This window comes from Erpetoichthys calabaricus, chromosome 3 (genome assembly GCF_900747795.2).
Source record: "Erpetoichthys calabaricus chromosome 3, fErpCal1.3, whole genome shotgun sequence".
Lineage (NCBI taxonomy): Eukaryota > Metazoa > Chordata > Cladistia > Polypteriformes > Polypteridae > Erpetoichthys > Erpetoichthys calabaricus.
The window spans coordinates 306,452,031-306,470,487 of NC_041396.2; the positions used below are offsets into that span (position 1 = coordinate 306,452,031).

The window sequence follows — 18,457 nt, forward strand, 5'->3', positions numbered from 1 at the left end:
GCTCTTCGAGGACCACCCAGAAAGTCAAGGGACCATAGTAAAAGATGCTTAGATGGAAAGAAAACTAAACAACCAACAATGTTAACTTAAAAAGAAAATGAAGAAAATAAACACCAAAGAGACCCTTAACCCCCGCCAGCGGTGGAATTCTGTCTGAAATCCAACAGCCTCTTGTGTCCTTGAAGCTTAATTTGGTCAATTAGAATATTTGATCAATTTATTTATCAAAATTCTAGGTGGTCCTTTTCATTACTAGCCGGGGTTTCACAGTTTCCCCCTCTAGTGGGCACTTTGAGTACTTGCTGTGCCTTTGGGGGACTCCTAACAGAGGGTCTCATATTACACGGGGCAGGCGCTCACAGCCTGGTGGTCTTAACAGATTTCATCAAAAGCAAAGCACTGAGACTCAGGAAGGACAAAGCTCTCAAAAGGGACCACCTAGTTGGGGACATCCCACACCTTTGCTTTATTGTAGAGTGCTCCTCAGGTGACCTCATTGTCACTCTTTCTTAGGACAGGGGGTCCCAAATCCCCACAACAGCCCCCTATCATAAAACAAAACAAGCCAGAGAGAAGGTTTACACTTTTATTCATGCATTAAAGATAACTGAATTAATTAAATGCGCAAACTTAATTTGCATAGTGCTTTACATAGACAGTGGGGAGCCGCTTTGACCACCACCAATGTGCAGCGCCCACCTGGATGACGTGACGGCAGACATTTATGTGCCAGTGTGCTCACCATTCACTAGCTATTAGGTGGAGAAGGGGTGAGAGAGATAGCTAGGGAATGATTGGGGGGGGGGGGGGGCAGAATGACCAGGGCGAGGTGGGCATCGGGGTACACCCTACTCTTTACAAAGGATGCCCAGGGGTCTTTAATGACCACAGACAGTCAGAACCTTGGGTTTATGTCTCACCATTTTTACACCACAGTGTCCCCGTCACTGCAATGGGATCCACGGACAGACCACAGGCTAAGCGCCCCCTGCTGGCCTCACCTGCATGGCTTCCAGCAATATCCCAAGCTTCTCCATGGTGGTCTTCCAACCAAGTCTTGGCCGGGCACAAACGGATGACCTCTTCTGAAGCACCGGTGGTATGGCCAAGTCAGAAGACAAAGATTTTAAAAAACACAAGTGGAGACACTTTGAAGACATCAAAACATCAACAGTGCCAAGGGTCCACAAAAAAAAAAATCCATTTCGTCCCACCGTAACGCACAAACCCAACGTCAAAAACGAGAAGGTGGAGCCGCTCGACCAACCTCTGCCCTGGGGGCTATCTGTGACTGTCAGCACCTTAGCTGACCCCCCTTAAAGGCTCAAAGACAGGCAGACTTGTCCTCCACATATCCTCCAGACCCCCATGGCCACAGCTGTCATTGGTCAGTCAAGTGGTCACCATGGCTCAGGTTCACCTTCTGTGCTTTTAATCTTCTTGTTGGTATTTAAAATTGAATTCAATATGTTTCACGGTGTCTCTGTGTCCTATGGATTGTGTTCTTTATTTAGTAATTAATTATGTCAAAAAAAAAGTGTTGTGTGAAAAAGTAAGTGCATCCCATGGAAACTGGAGCCGTTTCGAATGTATTTGATTGGGCAAACAGGAGATCTTCATGCGAGCAGAGCCAGCAGATAAAGATGACCTACTCAAACAAACGACACATCAGACTGACATGGGGTCTTCATTCTCATCATCTAAATGACCAAATGCAGATTTATCACGTGGGAAAAGCACATCCACCCCTGCTTCAAATCCATCAATCAAACTCGAATCAGGTGCTCCAGGCGAGGGGTGATGATGAGAACCTCCTTGTGGAGTCTGCAGGTGGACTCGACTGTCTTATTCAAACCACAGACTATGAGGGTCCGGCGTCCTCTTGGCTATCGACGAGTGTGGTATCATCATGCCAAGATCAAAGGAGGCCTACAGAGAGAAAGTCGTGGGCACCCAGGACTAAATGACATCAGATCAATCATTAGATCATAAGGGAAATCAATGACAAGATCTGAAATGACTGCAGGGCTGGGCGACCAAGCAAGTTCAGCCCAAGAGCTCACTGTGTGGTAATAAAAAAACCCAGAATTTCATGGTGGGGATCTTCAGGTAAGTCTTGGTGTTATGATGAGTCTACAATGAGCAAAAGTGACCCACAATGTGAGAAGTGCCAGGAAAAAGCCTTCGCTGTCCATCAGAGGAAGACAAGAGTCTGGCAAAGACCAGGCCTTCTGGAGCAATGGGCTCTGCAAAGACAAATCAAAGAGAAACCCACTGGCCGTTGGACAGCATTTCAGAAGAAGTAGCCTGGCGGTGGAAATGTTCTGGTCTGGGTTTGCTTTGGTCAGCTTTCAGTCCCTGTGTCAACTCGGACTTCAACTTCATACTTGAGGAGAACGTGAGGCCATCTGCCCAAAAGTTGAACTTGAACAGGAGAAGGTGATCTGAAGCACACTAGCAAATCCACAATCCATCAAGGAACAGCTCCAAAAGAAAACGGTGAGGGTTATGGATGGGCCTGGTCGAAGCCCCTCATTTGAATCCCCTTGAAATGTTAAAACGTGTAGGACATGCAAGAAAACCCACCAACATCTGGCAACTGAAAGAGAAGTGCATGGAGAAGTGGGCAAAGATGTCACCGGGTCAATGTTACAGACTGCTAGGCAGTTACACAAAACACCTACGAGACGTCATGTCTGCTAAAGGGGGGGCAGGGGGGAGGGGCACAACAGCTTCTGAGGCCAGGAGACCACCAGAATAAATGACTGAGAAGGCAAATGCTTCTTGTGTAGATCACATTTACCAGTAGGCGTTGTCTGCATGAAGATCTTCTGCCTGTCTGTTCAAAGATGGTGATGGTGAAGTCAGTTTCCATGGGGTGCACTTACTTTTTCACACAACTGTCAGTATAAACAGATCAGCCACACCATTCAAACCAGTGACAGGTGAAGTGAAGAACATCTGGTGCCCATCAAGGGGTAGCACCAAGTGAACAGTCAGCTCTTGAAGGTGACGTGTTGGACAGGCATCAGCATCTGAGTGACTCTGACAAGGACCACCTTGTGATGGCCGGACCACTGGGTCAGAGCATCTCCAAAATGGCAGGTCTTGTAGGGTGGTCCCAGTATGCAGTGGTTAGTGCCAACTAAACGTAGTTCAAAGAAGGACAACTGGTGAACTGGCATTGGGGTCATAGCTGCCCGAGGCTCATTGATGTGCGTGGGGGGTGAAGGCTGACCCGTTTGGTCTGAACACACTGAAGAGCTACTGAAGACCCTCATGCTGGCCATGAAAGATGACAAATGTCAGAACACACTGTGCATTGCAGCTTCTATGTAGCCGCAGACTGGTCAAAGTACCACGCTAACCCCACTGAAAGTGCCTACAATGGGCATGTGGGTGTCAAGACTGGACCATGGGGCAAAGGAAGAAGGTGGTCTGCTCTGATGAATCCCATTTTCATGTGGACCCCCAGGTGCGTGTGCGTCATTAACCTGGGGAAGAGATGGCAGCAGGATGCATTATGGGAAGACAGCAAGCCTGTGGAGAAAGTGTGATGCTCTGGTCAAAGTTCTTCTGGACAATCTTGGGTCCTGACATTCATGTGGATGTTACTTTAACGCGTACCACCCACCTAAAGCTTGTTGCAGACCTCCTCGACCCCTTCATGGCAGTGGCTTCTTTCAGCAGGATAATGCACCCTGCCACACGGCAGACATGGTTCAGGAATGGTTTGAGGAACATGATAAAGAGCTTCAAGGTGTTGACTTGGCTTCCAAACTCCATAGAGCTCAATGTGATGGAACATCATGGGATGTGCTGGAGATACAAGTCCCATCCATGGAGGCCTCACCTCACAACTCACAGGATTTAAAGGATCTGCTGCTAATGCCTTGGTCACCTTCAGAGGTCTTGAGGAGTCCATGCCAGCACGAGGGGGGCCTCCTCCATGAATGCCAGGTGCTTTTAGCAAGGTGTACATTTAAAATGGTAGACAGCAGACATGATGTCACGTTGGAAGAATCCCGTGGATGGGCCTGGCGAGCTCTGTTGGGTTGAAGGTCCTGTTCACATCCACACTAAAGGTGACGTGTTGGGCAGGCGTCAGGATCTGAGTGACTCTGACAAGGACCACCTTGTGATGGCCAGACCACTGGGTCAGAGCATCTTCAAAATGGCAGGTCTTGTAGGGTGGTCCTAATGTTCTCACGTACAGGTCGACCAGAAGGCACTACATGCAGGCAGTGTGGTGCTGCCACCATCTTTGATAATGCAGTGAGTTGGTCTCATGCCACCATACCATGTGTACCAGCCGGCAGGTGGTTACAGCTGTCCTGTCACATGGAGTCGAGGTCACCGTCACTCTCATCATTGGGGTGCTCGGCCTGATGGAGTGAGGTGGACGGGCACGAGCAGGCCGGTCTGTGCACTCCCGCTCGTGCCCGTATGGTGGGTCACTCCTGTCGCTCCTCGGCACACGTGTCGCAGTCCCAAATGAATTTTGCGTGGGCCGCAAACATAAAAGGCGACAAAAGAAAGAAGACGTCTTCAGACCCGCTCAAGTCAGCCCTGCCGCCCCTCCCGCGAGTAGGTGATGTGTCACCCCTGAAGCCCCCTGGCCCATTGTGCGCTGCAGATAAGCGGCCGCGCAGCACAAAGAGGCGCACAATAAATCCTGACAGACGCCGAGGTGAGGACGCAGGGTGTTAACCAGCAAAGAAAGAGAAGGAGGCCTGCAACAAAAGCCGGGCAGATCTTACTAATCATCAGAGGCGCAAACAGTCCACGGGGGAAAAGCGGAGACTTGGACGGAAAACACAAATCACAAAAGCGCCTTTGTTCTCATTGAGGATCCGCGCGGCGCTGGGGGCGCTGAATGGGAGCGACGACGGCTGACCACTCAGGCTGCACTCGGCCAGCAGTGGCCCCGACACGCGCGGAGAGCGCGAGCACACCCACACGCGTCCACGTGTACTCCAGCGCAGACACACACACGCGCGCGCACGCCCGCGTTCACGTTTCCGTGCTCGGGCTCACACAGGCATATGTGAGCACATGTGCGCGCACACCGAATGTTGCCCGCTCGACACGTTCATCTGCACACACACACACACACACACACATCCCACGGCAGATCGACGAGCTCCACTGTATGAAATTCATAAATCAGAATTAATGAAAGACGGCGGAGAGAAAACCTGCGCGAAAACATTTGTCTCTGTCTTGTTTAAAAATGTCAAGGCCACTAAACGCAGCGCGTGTGTGGGCTGCACAATATCCCGCTTCCCTCCATAAGAACAGCGCGCTAATGAAAGCGGACGGCAGCGGCACAAGAACAAGACGAAGGAGAAGGCAGGACGAGTTCAGGCCTCACCTGTGACCAGCGGGGTCACTGGCAGGATGGACACAGCAAGCGATGACCTCACCGCGATCGCGATTTAATATTTTGAGGGACTTGACCCCAGGTGACAACCATTCCGAGTGTGGCCAGCCGAGCCAGGGGACGGATAGACGCGGTGGAGAATGAGCGATGTCACTTAACAATAAAGAGACCGATGGGGAAAATGGGGGGCTTATAATAATGTCAACCGGAAGTGGTCCACAGAGCCAGGGGCTGAACTCGTGGATAACATGTCCGTTTTGGGGATGGGATAGCGTTCCGCGTTCATGGCGAAGAAGCCGAGCACGAGCCCGACCCCCTCGAAAGCAGGTGGCTCAGATGATGAGGACGACTTTCCGAAGCCCATCTTCAACTGCGCACTTTAGGAAGATAAAAGCCGCACAATTTCCAGATGAGGGAAATTAAATAAAGTGCGTAATTAAAAACAAACAAGAAATGAGCGATAAGAGACGAGGCTGATGAGCCCATAAAGGAAACTCAATTAAAACGAGCGGCCGCGCCCCCCACGCTCTGCCCTCCGCATCCTGAGGCTGATTACAGGCGCATCGCGGGGTCATCGCTGGCCACTGGCTGCCGATCGTATATTATATAGTGCCTTTCACATCTATCTATCTATTATATAGTGTCTTTCACATTATCATATAGTGCCTTTTACATCTATCTATCTGTTATATAATGAATTTCATGTGAAATGAAATGATTAATTTGAAAAATGTTTTCTCTTTCAGAACGTTTATAACCTCGGATTACAGCGACATCTGGTGGTCAAATGGTACTTAACAACAACAGCCTGGCAGGCCGTGATGATATTATCAAATAAACTCTATTTACGATATCATATAGTGCCTTTCACATCTATCTATCTATCTATCTATCTATCTATCTATCTATCTATCATATAGTGCCTTTCACATCTATCTATCTATCTATCTATCATATAGCACCTTTCACATCTATCTATCTATCTATCTATCTATCTATCTATCTATCTATCTATCTATCTAGTGCCTTTCACATCTATCTATCTATCTATCTATCTATCTATCTATCTATCTATCTATCTATCTATCTATCTATCATATAGTGCCTTTCACATCTATCTATCTATCTATCTATCTATCTATCTATCTATCTATCTATCTATCTATCTATCTATCTATCTATCATATAGTACCTTTCATATCTATCTATCTATCTATCTATCTATCTATCTATCTATCTATCTATCTATCTATCTATCTATCTATCATATAGCACCTTTCACATCTATCTATCTACCTATCTATCTATCTATCTATCTATCATATAGTGCCTTTCACATCTATCTATCAATCTATCTATCTATCTATCTATCTATCTATCTATCTATCTATCTATCTATCTATCTATCTATCATATAGTGCCTTTCACATCTATCTATCTATCTATCTATCTATCTATCTATCTATCTATCTATCTATCTATCTATCTATCTATCTATCTATCATATAGTGTCTTTCACATCTATCTATCTATCTATCTATCTATCTATCTATCTATCTATCTATCTATCTATCTATCTATCTATCAGTGTCACTGGGGACAGACAAACACTGTATTTTATGTAGTGCCTTTTCAGAGCTCACTCCACACTTGTGTGTGTTGCTATTCCTGTCGCAGCGATTCGTGGAAGGGCTCTGAGAGGATGACCTCGCGGTCTGCGCTCCAAGTCCTCGTTCACAAGGCCACACGGCCTGCCAGGTCACCAAGGCCGGACAGCGTGGTGACACGGTCATTGGATTTTGGCCTGGGGGCGGGTGGCAGGCGACTCGCCGATTGGTCAATGAGCACATTGTGATGAAACCGAGCTGCTGCGTGTGTCACATTATGAGGGGTGACGCTGCCCTCTAGTGGCCGCTGCCGCTCTGCTCCTCTCAGGTTTCTCCCAGTAAGCTCGGCTGTCTCACCCACTGAGGGTTAAAGAAGAGACAGGCAGCGGAGGAGATGCCCTGGTACACAAGGACTGGCACCTGCCCAAAGACAGAGGCAGCCACCAAGGAGCAGAGCTTCTAATTTTAAATTCTACAGCAGGATATAGTGCCTTTAATCACAAGCACACAACTCGAAGCCAGTCTGTGGACCCGCTTTGCCTGGCATGCGTTCAACCAGCTTGTTTTCCATGTTCTTATTAAAAGAAAAAAGCCCAGGCCTAGTGCCAGTGCCACTTCTAAAGACGCCATTGTAGGGGGCCAGCCTCAGGGATAGAGACAGTGCCACCGGAAATCTGGGTCACACGCCAAACCAACAACCCCCCTGTTCCCCACCCCCCCATCACTAATCAATATGCCAGCCCTGGCCTCGTGTCTCTGTAGGCAGGACTGGGCAGTGTCGCTCTGTAACTGATTAAAAGACGGGCGAGACACAGACGAGGCGACAGCTTGCACACCGACGTCTGCTTTGATTTCGGTAAGTCGATGGACTGTTTGAAAATGTTGGGAAGCAAGCATGGCAAGGGTGGCATAACTCGGGCAAAAGGGGAAATCGCGTGATGGATTACCAAGGGAGGGTGGCGGGCAGAGGGCTTGGGAAAGAAGCATAATAGGAGAAGGAAGTAGGGAGGAGGGGGTGAGAATCAGCTGCCTAAATAGGGTGGGCACACCAGCCAACCTGCCGTATGCTGGACACCCCTAATATGTCCCCTAGTGGTTAAGTAGCTCAGCTTACTGCTTCAGAATCACCTGGACTCCAATACAGAACAAAGGTACTGTAGACAGGATGGTGAAAGGCACTATAAAAGGTGGATGGATGAATGTTTGACGTGTGCCATGTGGTCAATAAGCTATGCCCCTCTTCTTTCTTTCAGCTGGCATCCCTGACTGATGAGGTGCATAGCCTTCTCCTCTGGTAATGCTATGTGGCTAGTGGGCATAAAGACATGGCATGTTGTGTGGCACCGTGTCTTCCCTATAGCTCCTTATCATACACATCACAATTCTAAGCATTTTGACCCACTTCAGTGCTCCTTGGACTGGCACAAAATGCCATCCACTGCATTTTAACAATGCCCAGTTCAAAATCTGGAGTGAGTGGTGAGGCTGTGATTCGACAGGTTGGCAGCCTTCACTTTCACACAAAATAATCTCAAACCCACTTAATTCACTTCAGGGTCAGTATTAGGGGCCAATCCTGGATGGGGTGCCAGTCTGCGAAAGCCAACATAAATTAAAGGTATAAGACGCCCTCTGGTGGCAGGCCTGGGCATTAGGCTGTCTGATTTGCTCTCATTTGTGAAAGGCACTACACATTCCTGGATGTGAATGGCACCATATGGGCAGTCTGCCCGTCCCTCTCCCACGCACATCTGATGCAATGCTACCACCTCCACACTAACAGTGTCCCGTCTCTCCTGGCAGACGCTGTAACTTTTTGTGGCCATGAGTCCTCGACTGAGATGGCTCCTCCTCTGCATGCTGTTGCTTTCAGACCACCTCTGCCGGCCACTCAGCGCGTCTCCACCGGTCAGACGATCAGCTGCTGTGGGAGAAAACTCTGCCAACTTGTCTGGCACTGCCAATCTGATTCAGCAGACCAGCGAGCACCTCAAGAGGCAGGCAGCTCAGAGGATCGCCAGCCTGAGCACCCAACTGCAGACCACAAAGTCCAGTCTAGCGGACCTCAACGAGAGTGTCACATGCCAGGAATTGGCCAATGAGCCCTTTGGGAACTCCTCCAAGTGGCCCATCTTTGCCCGGGACCTGGTATCGGTGGCATTGGTGCCCTTGCTTGGTGCCCTAGGGTGCCTTCAGGAAGCCGAGATGCTGCTCCTGAGGCTCTATGAGGACTTGGGGGTCTCTGATGCTGAAGAGGTGCTGCTCCAAGTCCAAGAGCTCATAGAGGGCAAATGGGGTAAAGTTGTGCCCGCTGCTCCACACCCAGACCCCCGACAGAAGCACCAACTGAATGCCCTAGTCTTTAACATTGAGCAGATTGCCTCTCAGTTTCCACAGGACTTAACAAGTAATGAGATCCAGGATGGCATCAGCTGGACAGACAAGGAATGTCAGGGGTGGGTGCAGGTGAATGGCACACGACTGGTGGGCAGTGCCATGCAGGAGCATCAGTTGCTGGCAAGTGCGATCCAGGAGTGTGAGAGCCTGGGCCCTCAGTGTGCCGGAGTGCGCGGCAGTGCCACTCGTGGGCTGTTCCATGCTGTCTATAGAAAAGGAAGCTGTATTGTGCCCGAGGTGGGCACGAAGTCCTGGATACTGGAGTGCCAAGATATGATGCGGCACACACTTGTCAAGAGAAGCCTACAGAGCGAGTGCATCGACCAGACGGAGGAGAAGGTCTCCAGGGTGGTGGAGTGGATCCCGGCCGTCAGCACACTCTACAACCTGGGCACTGCCGTTTACTATGCAGCTGCCCAGTGCACCGAAGTCGCCAAGGAGCGGGCGATTCTCCTGGCTGTGGATGTGGGAACCGATGCCTTAATGGCCATCACTGGGGGCACGGCGGGCATAGCAGGGTATGCTGTGGGGGCTGGCGTCAAAACTAGCATCAAGGCTGGCATTAAGTATCTGATGAATATGATGAAGCAGGATGAAGATCTGGTGTTTGAGGAGCAGGACTGGTCAGCAGTGGTCATTGAGTGACCAGCCAGTGGTGGTCATGGAGTGGCCAGTTAGTCAGAGTCATTAAGGGACAAGTGGCTTCATAGTCGTGGCCAACCTCACTGAATCACCACTCATAGTCACTGAGTGACCGATGGCTATCATCACTAAGTGAAAAGACAGTCATAGCTATTGAGTGACAAATAACCATTGTCACTGAGTGACCAACTAATCAAAGTCATCGAGCAAACACATAGTCTGAATTATTGAGGGACAGATGGCTGTCATCACTGAGTGACCAAATAGCTTTAGTTATTGAGTGACCATAATCATTAACAGTAATGAACCAGATAGTCACGAGGGCCACCATCTAATGAGTGTCCAGATCATCATTGTCATTGAGTGATCGATGGCCAGAGCCACTTAGTGACCAGTTACTTGTAGCCATTGAATGATTAATAGGCATTGTAATTAAGTAAATATTGTCTGTCGTGACTAAATGACCAAATAGTCATAACCACTAAGTGACCATGATCAATAACTCTACATAACTAGACAGTCATAGTCATTGAGTGACCAATGACCATAGCCACTGAGTGACCAGTTAGTCAAACTTATTGAGTGACCAATAGTAATTAATACCAGTTGACCAGATATTCATAGTTATTAAGTGACCAATGACCATTGCTATTGAGTGACCAGTGAGTTAAAGCCATTAAGTGACCAATGGTCATCATCCCCGAGTGACTTAATAAATTGACCAGTAGCCATCATCACTGAGTGACCAGATAATCATAGTCATTGAGTGACCAATAGCCATTCCTATTGAGTGACCATTGAGTCAAAGTCATTAAATGACCAGTAGACATCATCCCATGAATGACTAAATAGAGTGACCAGTAGCCATCGTCCCTGGGTGACAAATGGCCTTTGTCCCTGAGTGACCAGTAGCCATCATCCCTGAGTGACTAAATAGAGTGACCAGTAGCCATCGTCCCTGGGTGACCAATTACCATTGTCCCTGAGTGACTAAATAGAGTGACCAGTAGCCATCATCCCTGGGTGACAAATAGCCATTGTCCCTGAGTGACTAAATAGAGTGACCAGTAGCCATCATCGCTGAGTGACTAAATAGAGTGACCAGTAGCCATCAACACTGGGTGACCAATTGCCATTGTCCCTGAGTGACTAAATAGAGTGACCTGTAGCCATCGTCCCTGGGTGACCAATGGCCATTGTCCCTGAGTGACTAAATAGAGTGACCAGTAAATATTGTCCCTGAGTGACTAAATAGAGTGACCAGTAGCCATCATCCCTGAGTGACTAAATAGAGTGACCAGTAGCCATCGTCCCTGGGTGACCAATTGCCATTGTCCCTGAGTGACTAAATAGAGTGACCAGTAGCCATCATCCCTGGGTGACCAATGGCCATTGTCCCTGAGTGACTAAATAGAGTGACCAGTAAATATTGTCCCTGAGTGACTAATTAGAGTGACCAGTAGCCATCAGCACTGGGTGACCAATAGCCATCGACCCTGAGTGACCAATGACCATTGTCCCTGAGTGACTAAACAGAGTGACCAGTAGCCATCAGCATTGGGTGACCAATAGCCATCGACCCTGAGTGACTAAATAGAGTGACCAGTAGCCATCATCCCTGGGTGACCAATGGCCATTGTCCCTGAGTGACTAAATAGAGTGACCAGTAAATATTGTCCCTGAGTGACTAATTAGAGTGACCAGTAGCCATCAGCACTGGGTGACCAATAGCCATCGACCCTGAGTGACCAATGACCATTGTCCCTGAGTGACTAAACAGAGTGACCAGTAGCCATCAGCACTGGGTGACCAATAGCCATCGACCCTGAGTGACTAAATAGAGTGACCAGTAGCCATCAGCAATGGGTGACCAATAGCCATCGACCCTGAGTGATCAATGACCATTGTCCCTGAGTGACTAAATAGAGTGACCAGTAGCCATCGACCCTGAGTGACCAATGGCCATTGTCCCTGAGTGACTAAATAGAGTGACCAGTAGCCATTGTCCCTGGGTGACCAATGGCCATTGTCCCTGAGTGACTAAATAGAGTGACCAGTAGCCATCATCCCTGGGTGACCAATAGCCATTGTCCCTGAGTGACTAAATAGAGTGACCAGTAGCCATCAGCACTGGGTGACCAATAGCCATCGACCCTGAGTGACCAATAGCCATTGTCCCTGAGTGACTAAATAGAGTGACCAGTAGCCATCGTCCCTGGGTGACCAATTGCCATTGTCCCTGAGTGACTAAATAGAGTGACCAGTAGCCATCATCCCTGGGTGACCAATAGCCATTGTCCCTGAGTGACTAAATAGAGTGACCAGTAGCCATCGTCCCTGGGTGACCAATTGCCATTGTCCCTGAGTGACTAAATAGAGTGACCAGTAGCCATCGTCCCTGGGTGACCAATGGTCATTGTCCCTGAGTGACTAAATAGAGTGACCAGTAGATATTGTCCCTAAGTGACTAAATAGAGTGACCAGTAGCCATCAGCACTGGGTGACCAATAGCCATCGGCCCTGAGTGACCAATGACCATTGTCCCTTATTGACTAAATAGAGTGACCTGTAGCCATCAGCACTGGGTGACCAATAGCCATTGGCCCTGAGTGACCAATGGCCATTGTCCCTGAGTGACCTGCCATAGCCCCATGTAATGTCGTTCTCGCCTGCTCATTTGTTTTAGTTGTACTTTTAGAGTCAAGCTGATCAAGTGGCAGTCAGCAGAGAGCCCTGATGGACTTGGTGTGATGACCCTAAGGTCCACCTCATTGTCCATATCCCAGATGTCCAGCTTCAGCTTAACACTTAGGAGTTTATTAGGAGAAGCCAATAGAAGGGCACACGGTCTTGTGACCCTTCCCTGAACTGTGCACCCGGACCACCCCTGGACAGTTTTATGGTCAGGTGTCATTTACCTCCGCTTTGCATTTTCTTCTAACCTGCTTGGTTGTTTTGTGGCTTTCTTTGTAACCTTTGATGCTAAACATTGTGAAAGGCGCTATATAAAATAAAGGCTGAATAATAACCTAAATCGAAAGCGCAGCTCCATCCTCAAAAGTTGAGCTTGCTGTGGTGGTGGTACTTCATGACAGTCCCTTTGTCACTCGGTTATTTGAAAGGTGACAGATGGCCTTCTCATTTCTAAATGCTGTGCTGTGCCCGTAGGTAGAGCGCTTCTCAGTACAAGAGAAAACGGGGCAAATAAAGAGAGTGTAATAAAGTGCAACAAGTGCCCCCTCTCACTGTGCCCCTTCTGTCTCATTCAAGGATCCCCATCTCCCCCCCGTCCTACACAAATCTCTAAATGTATTGTGTCACTCCTGTCTGTGTTCATCAGTCTGTCTATTTGTCTGTCCCCACTCCCATGTACCTTATGTTAATTATATCCTGGGGGACTCAATTCGTCTTCTTGAGGTGGCAGGTGGGTGCACACATGGAGTCTTCTGTGGGGTCTGAATTACAAGCATAGCACACCCCACCATGAGCCTGAGTGTCATAATTATGTGGACAGCTAAAGGACGCCAGTGCACCTCGAATGTCAACGGGCATACGCTAGAATGAGATGAGCACCGTCACTTCAGTGACAGCCGATGACACAAATGTGTGACATGTGGGTTCAGGGACTCCCACTGGACAGTAAGGGCAGTGCACTCCAGATGAACGCCAACACATGGCTCCCTTCGTGATCTTCACCCGTCACCCCTCCTGGTTTTCTTCATGGTGGTCTTGAGGTTCAGTGTACCAGCCTACCAAATGTGGGCTCTTAGTGTGGACATGACAGAGGAAGTGGTGGTCTCTGTATTGTGCAGAGGACAGTGAAAGCCCCCGTGAATGTCTGACCAACAGAAAACACTACAAGTACACTGAAAATAACTTTACATGCAGCATAAAGACCTCGAGTCTGAATTTAAGCAGTTAAAGACCCCCTGACGCCACAAGGGTCTGCCTGATCAAAAGCTCAGCAGTCCTCCTCCTGCAAGGCCAACAAACACACGTTCATCCCTTTGTAATGTGACAGTAACGAGGGGGTGCCGGCCAGCAGGGGTCACTCTAAGCCACACCAGGCCTCACCACCAGAGTGCAGGAGGAGAAACACAGCAGCACACATGGAGAACACACGCTGGCACGAGGGCACTCAGGTGGCACCCAGGAAAGCTGATACCCTCAACTCACTGCAGAATGGTCCGTATACAGACCCCAGAAATCCAAGGCATCCACAAACAGGGGTGCAAAAGATGATCAGCAGGTTAAATGTCCGAAAACAGAACAAGAACATCTCTAGGGGGAACACAGGTGCACCTCAGGGGGGTCACCCACTCGGCAAGTACAGGTAGGCATCCGGGACTTAGTGAGGGAAACTGTTGGATATAATGGAGCTGAGGGTCCCAGTGAGTAGGGACTGACAGTTAGAAGGTCCATGCACTCCTCTGGGCTGGAAAAATAATGAGGAAAGGCGCTATATGATAGATAGATAGATAGATAGATAGATAGATAGATAGATAGATAGATAGATAGATAGATAGATGTCAAAGGCACTATATAATAGATAGATAGATAGATAGATAGATAGATAGATAGATAGATAGATAGATAGACAGATAGATAGATAGATAGATAGATAGATAGATAGATGTCAAAGGCACTATATAATAGATAGATAGATAGATAGATAGATAGATAGATAGATAGATAGATAGATAGATAGATAGATAGATAGATAGATATGAAAGGCACTATATGATAGATAGATAGATAGATAGATAGATAGATAGATAGATAGATAGATAGATAGATGTGAAAGGCGCCATAAGATAGATAGATAGATAGATAGATAGATAGATAGATAGATAGATAGATAGATAGATAGATAGATAGATAGATGTCAAAGGCACTATATAATAGATAGATAGATAGATAGATAGATAGATAGATGTCAAAGGCACTATATAATAGATAGATAGATAGATAGATAGATAGATAGATAGATAGATAGATAGATAGATAGATAGATATGAAAGGCACTATATGATAGATAGATAGATAGATAGATAGATAGATAGATAGATAGATAGATAGATAGATAGATAGATGTGAAAGGCACTATATGATAGATAGATAGATAGATAGATAGATAGATAGATGTGAAAGGCGCCATAAGATAGATAGATAGATAGATAGATAGATAGATAGATAGATAGATGTCAAAGGCACTATATAATAGATATATAGATAGATAGATAGATAGATAGATAGATAGATAGATAGATAGATAGATAGATAGATGTCAAAGGCACTATATAATAGATAGATATATATGAAAGGCACTATATGATAGATAGATAGATAGATAGATAGATAGATAGATAGATAGATAGATAGATAGATAGATAGATAGATAGATATGAAAGGCACTATATGATAGATAGATAGATAGATAGATAGATAGATAGATAGATAGATAGATAGATAGATAGATAGATGTGAAAGGTGCTATATAACAGATGAATACTTTTTTTGTCCCCATGAAGATATGTGGAATATACAGAAGCTTATTATATATATAAATACACACACACACACTTACACACACACTATGGTCTGAACACTCAACCAGAATGACTAAAAATGAAAAAAATGTAAAAAGAAAGAGACCTTCTGCCTTGCCAGTCCCAGTCCCAGTCCCAGTCCCAGTCCCAGTCCCAGCGTCGTTTCTTGGCACACATCTGATGAATGACTCATTGGCTACAAGTCCTCAGAGTTGGTGTGTCACAGAGAGGATGTGCAGCGTTGTTCATAACAGCACTCTTTGCTACGACCTCCAGGGGGTCCCGAGTGTTTGTCCCATAACTCAGCCTGCTCTTTTAATTAGTCTGATAATTCAGTGGTCCTCTCTAGAAGTGATGTTACCAGCCCAGCACACCACACTGGCCATCACTGAGTTTATAGAAGATGTGAAGGATGGCACTACCCACTGTCATCTGTTCAAGGTATGGCAGGAATCAAGAGGAAATGTTAGGGTGCCAACTCTCAATAATACAGTGACTTAAAGTAACAAGGAACCAATGGCACAATAATGAAACAATAAAAACAAATGTGGTTTAAAGACTCTGGAGGGCGGTCAGCTTCAGGGTCAAAGTCTGCAGCGCTGGTGGTGCCTCCTCCTGGCCTGGAAGGGCGGGGTCAGTTGTCCTCAGTGTGTGTTTTATCTGAGCAGTGGGTGGGACGAGAGAGACCGGAGTGTCAGTGAGCGCACTCCTCTGTGGTGTCCCAGGGTGGTAGTGCTTACCTCTGACGCACATTAAAGAAGTGCAGTCTGCTAAGAATAAAAGGAGCCAGCTCTGCCCGTCCTTCTCGAGTTCCTCTGTGCTCCGTGGCCAGACCAGTCTGTCATTAATGTGGACCCTCAAGTACCTGTAGTAGTGGTACATAGTAGAATGGTGACTGGACATGGAGGCTCTTCAGTGCAGTGAAAGTCGATGATCAGTTCAGTTGCTGACAATTCTCTAAGTCCCCCCCCGACCCCCGACTCCTCTCCTCTGTCTCACTCCTCCCAGGTAGACATCTGCTGCTCCATCTTCTCCTTAATAATCCCTCCCATTAATTGAGCTGTGATCCACGGTTCTTGAGGCTGATCCTCCAATTAGCTGTGAACCCCCCCCCCCCCCCCCCCCAATCTCACTGAGATGGCACAGGAGGTGAGGGTAGGGAAGGCTGCAGGGGTCTGTGGTATCGGAGGTGAACTTCTCCAGGCTGGTGGTCAGGCTGTCCTCCTGGTATTGCTAGCAATCTTTGCTTCCAGTTGGAAGATGGGCGTCATGCCAACTGACTGGAAAACGGACTTGTCATCCCTATCTGGAAAGGGAAGGGTGGTCACCTGGATTGGGGCAACTACAGGGGGATAACGCCGCTCTCTGTGCCAGTAAGGTCCTCCATGGGTTGTCCTTAATAGGATCCATGATCACTTGCTCACCTGCCAGCGACCAGAGCAGTCTGGTGTTATGCCTAAGAAGTCGACCATCGACTGTATCCTGGCACTGAGGGTCCTCATGGAGAGCAAACGTGAACTTTGCAGCCCTTGTTGATCTTTGTAAAGCGCTTGACTAAATTGCCCTGTAGGACATCCTGAGTCTTGGCGGGACCCCCTTAAGGTTCCTGGATATCATGGCCGGCCTGTACACTGGTACTGTGAGGGCTGTGCAGAGTGGAGGCAGACCCTCTAAGTTGATTCTGGGGTCCATCAGGGGTGTGTTCTGCTCCTACTCTGTTCAGAGTTGGCATAGACTGGGTATTGGGCAAAGTAATTGGGTTCAGTGGCTGGGGGGCATCAGTTGGTGAAGAGAGATTCAGTGATCTTGACTTTGCTGACACAGAGTCAATGGGGGCTCTAATCGGGGGTCTCGTGAGACTGAGTGAGGGTCCTGATAAAAACCAACATCCGGGCCTTTAATGACCTCCTGGGCACGGCCATCAGCAGTGTGTCTGTCAGCGGAGAGAGTGACAACCTCCTCAAGAGGTTTACTGACCTCGGCAGTGACAGTCATGTGACTCTTCCTATGACGTCAGTAGATGAATTGGGAGAGCATGGGGGAGTCATGAGGTCACTTTAAAGGGGTGTGTGGCTCTCCTGATATCTGCAAAAGAACGAAGGTCCAAGTCTTTAGACTCCTGGCACTCCCTGTTTGTGAGACATGGCCGCTATCCAGTGACCTGAGATGAAGACTGGACTCCTTCATCACTGTGTCTCTTCAGAGGGTCCTTGGGTGCCGCTGGTTTGACTTTGTGTTGCTCACAGGGTCCCAAATGAGCCACATGACCTGCACTGTGAGGGGGTGTCAGTTACAGCACTACGGCCATGTGGCACCATTACCCGAGGGTGAACCGGCTCATTGTTAAGGACCAGGGCCAGGGAGTGCCCATGTGACACCTGGCTGTGACAGATAATAGGTGGGACTGGACCGCGTGTCTGCCTGGGGGGGTGCCAACTGGGACCCCGAGCTAACCTGATGCATGTTAAACTTAACATTTTTAGTTTTTTGCCCCTGCGCCCTTCCAATTGTATTCTGTTATGGCCTCTTGACCCCAGTGGTCTCTGCACCCTCCGTTCAATCCCACTTAATACAGAAGACAATCCCCTGCTCTTGCGGGCACCGCTATTGGCACCCTATATATTCTGTGATGAGGAGTCAGTCGAGCGTCCGCATGGCTCTTTTGAGTGCCCTGAGTGGTTTAAGGAACCCTGAGCGGATGTTGACGGATGGATGCAGTGAGCAGTTACCTAAAATTCTGACAGGACGCCAGGACGTCCATCAAGGCGGTCAAACTTCACCCAAATGACAAGCCGTGCATTCCAAGAAGATGAAACCCGGCAGGTCAACATGGCACAGAATCCGGTTCTGAACTACAGAAGGAGGTGAGACAGGAAATA

The 18,457-nt window shown here is 48.0% G+C and overlaps 1 protein-coding gene across 1 annotated transcript; it reads left to right on the plus strand.

The window, feature by feature from the left end:
• Positions 1 to 7,715: 7,715 nt before the first annotated feature.
• apof (apolipoprotein F) lies at positions 7,716 to 13,063 on the plus strand. Its single transcript, XM_028798675.2, has 2 exons — positions 7,716 to 7,846; positions 8,794 to 13,063. The coding sequence occupies exon 2, from the start codon at positions 8,815 to 8,817 to the stop codon at positions 10,030 to 10,032; it is 1,218 nt and encodes a 405-aa protein (XP_028654508.1). The 5' UTR covers positions 7,716 to 7,846; positions 8,794 to 8,814; the 3' UTR covers positions 10,033 to 13,063.
• The last annotated feature ends 5,394 nt before the right edge of the window (positions 13,064 to 18,457 follow it).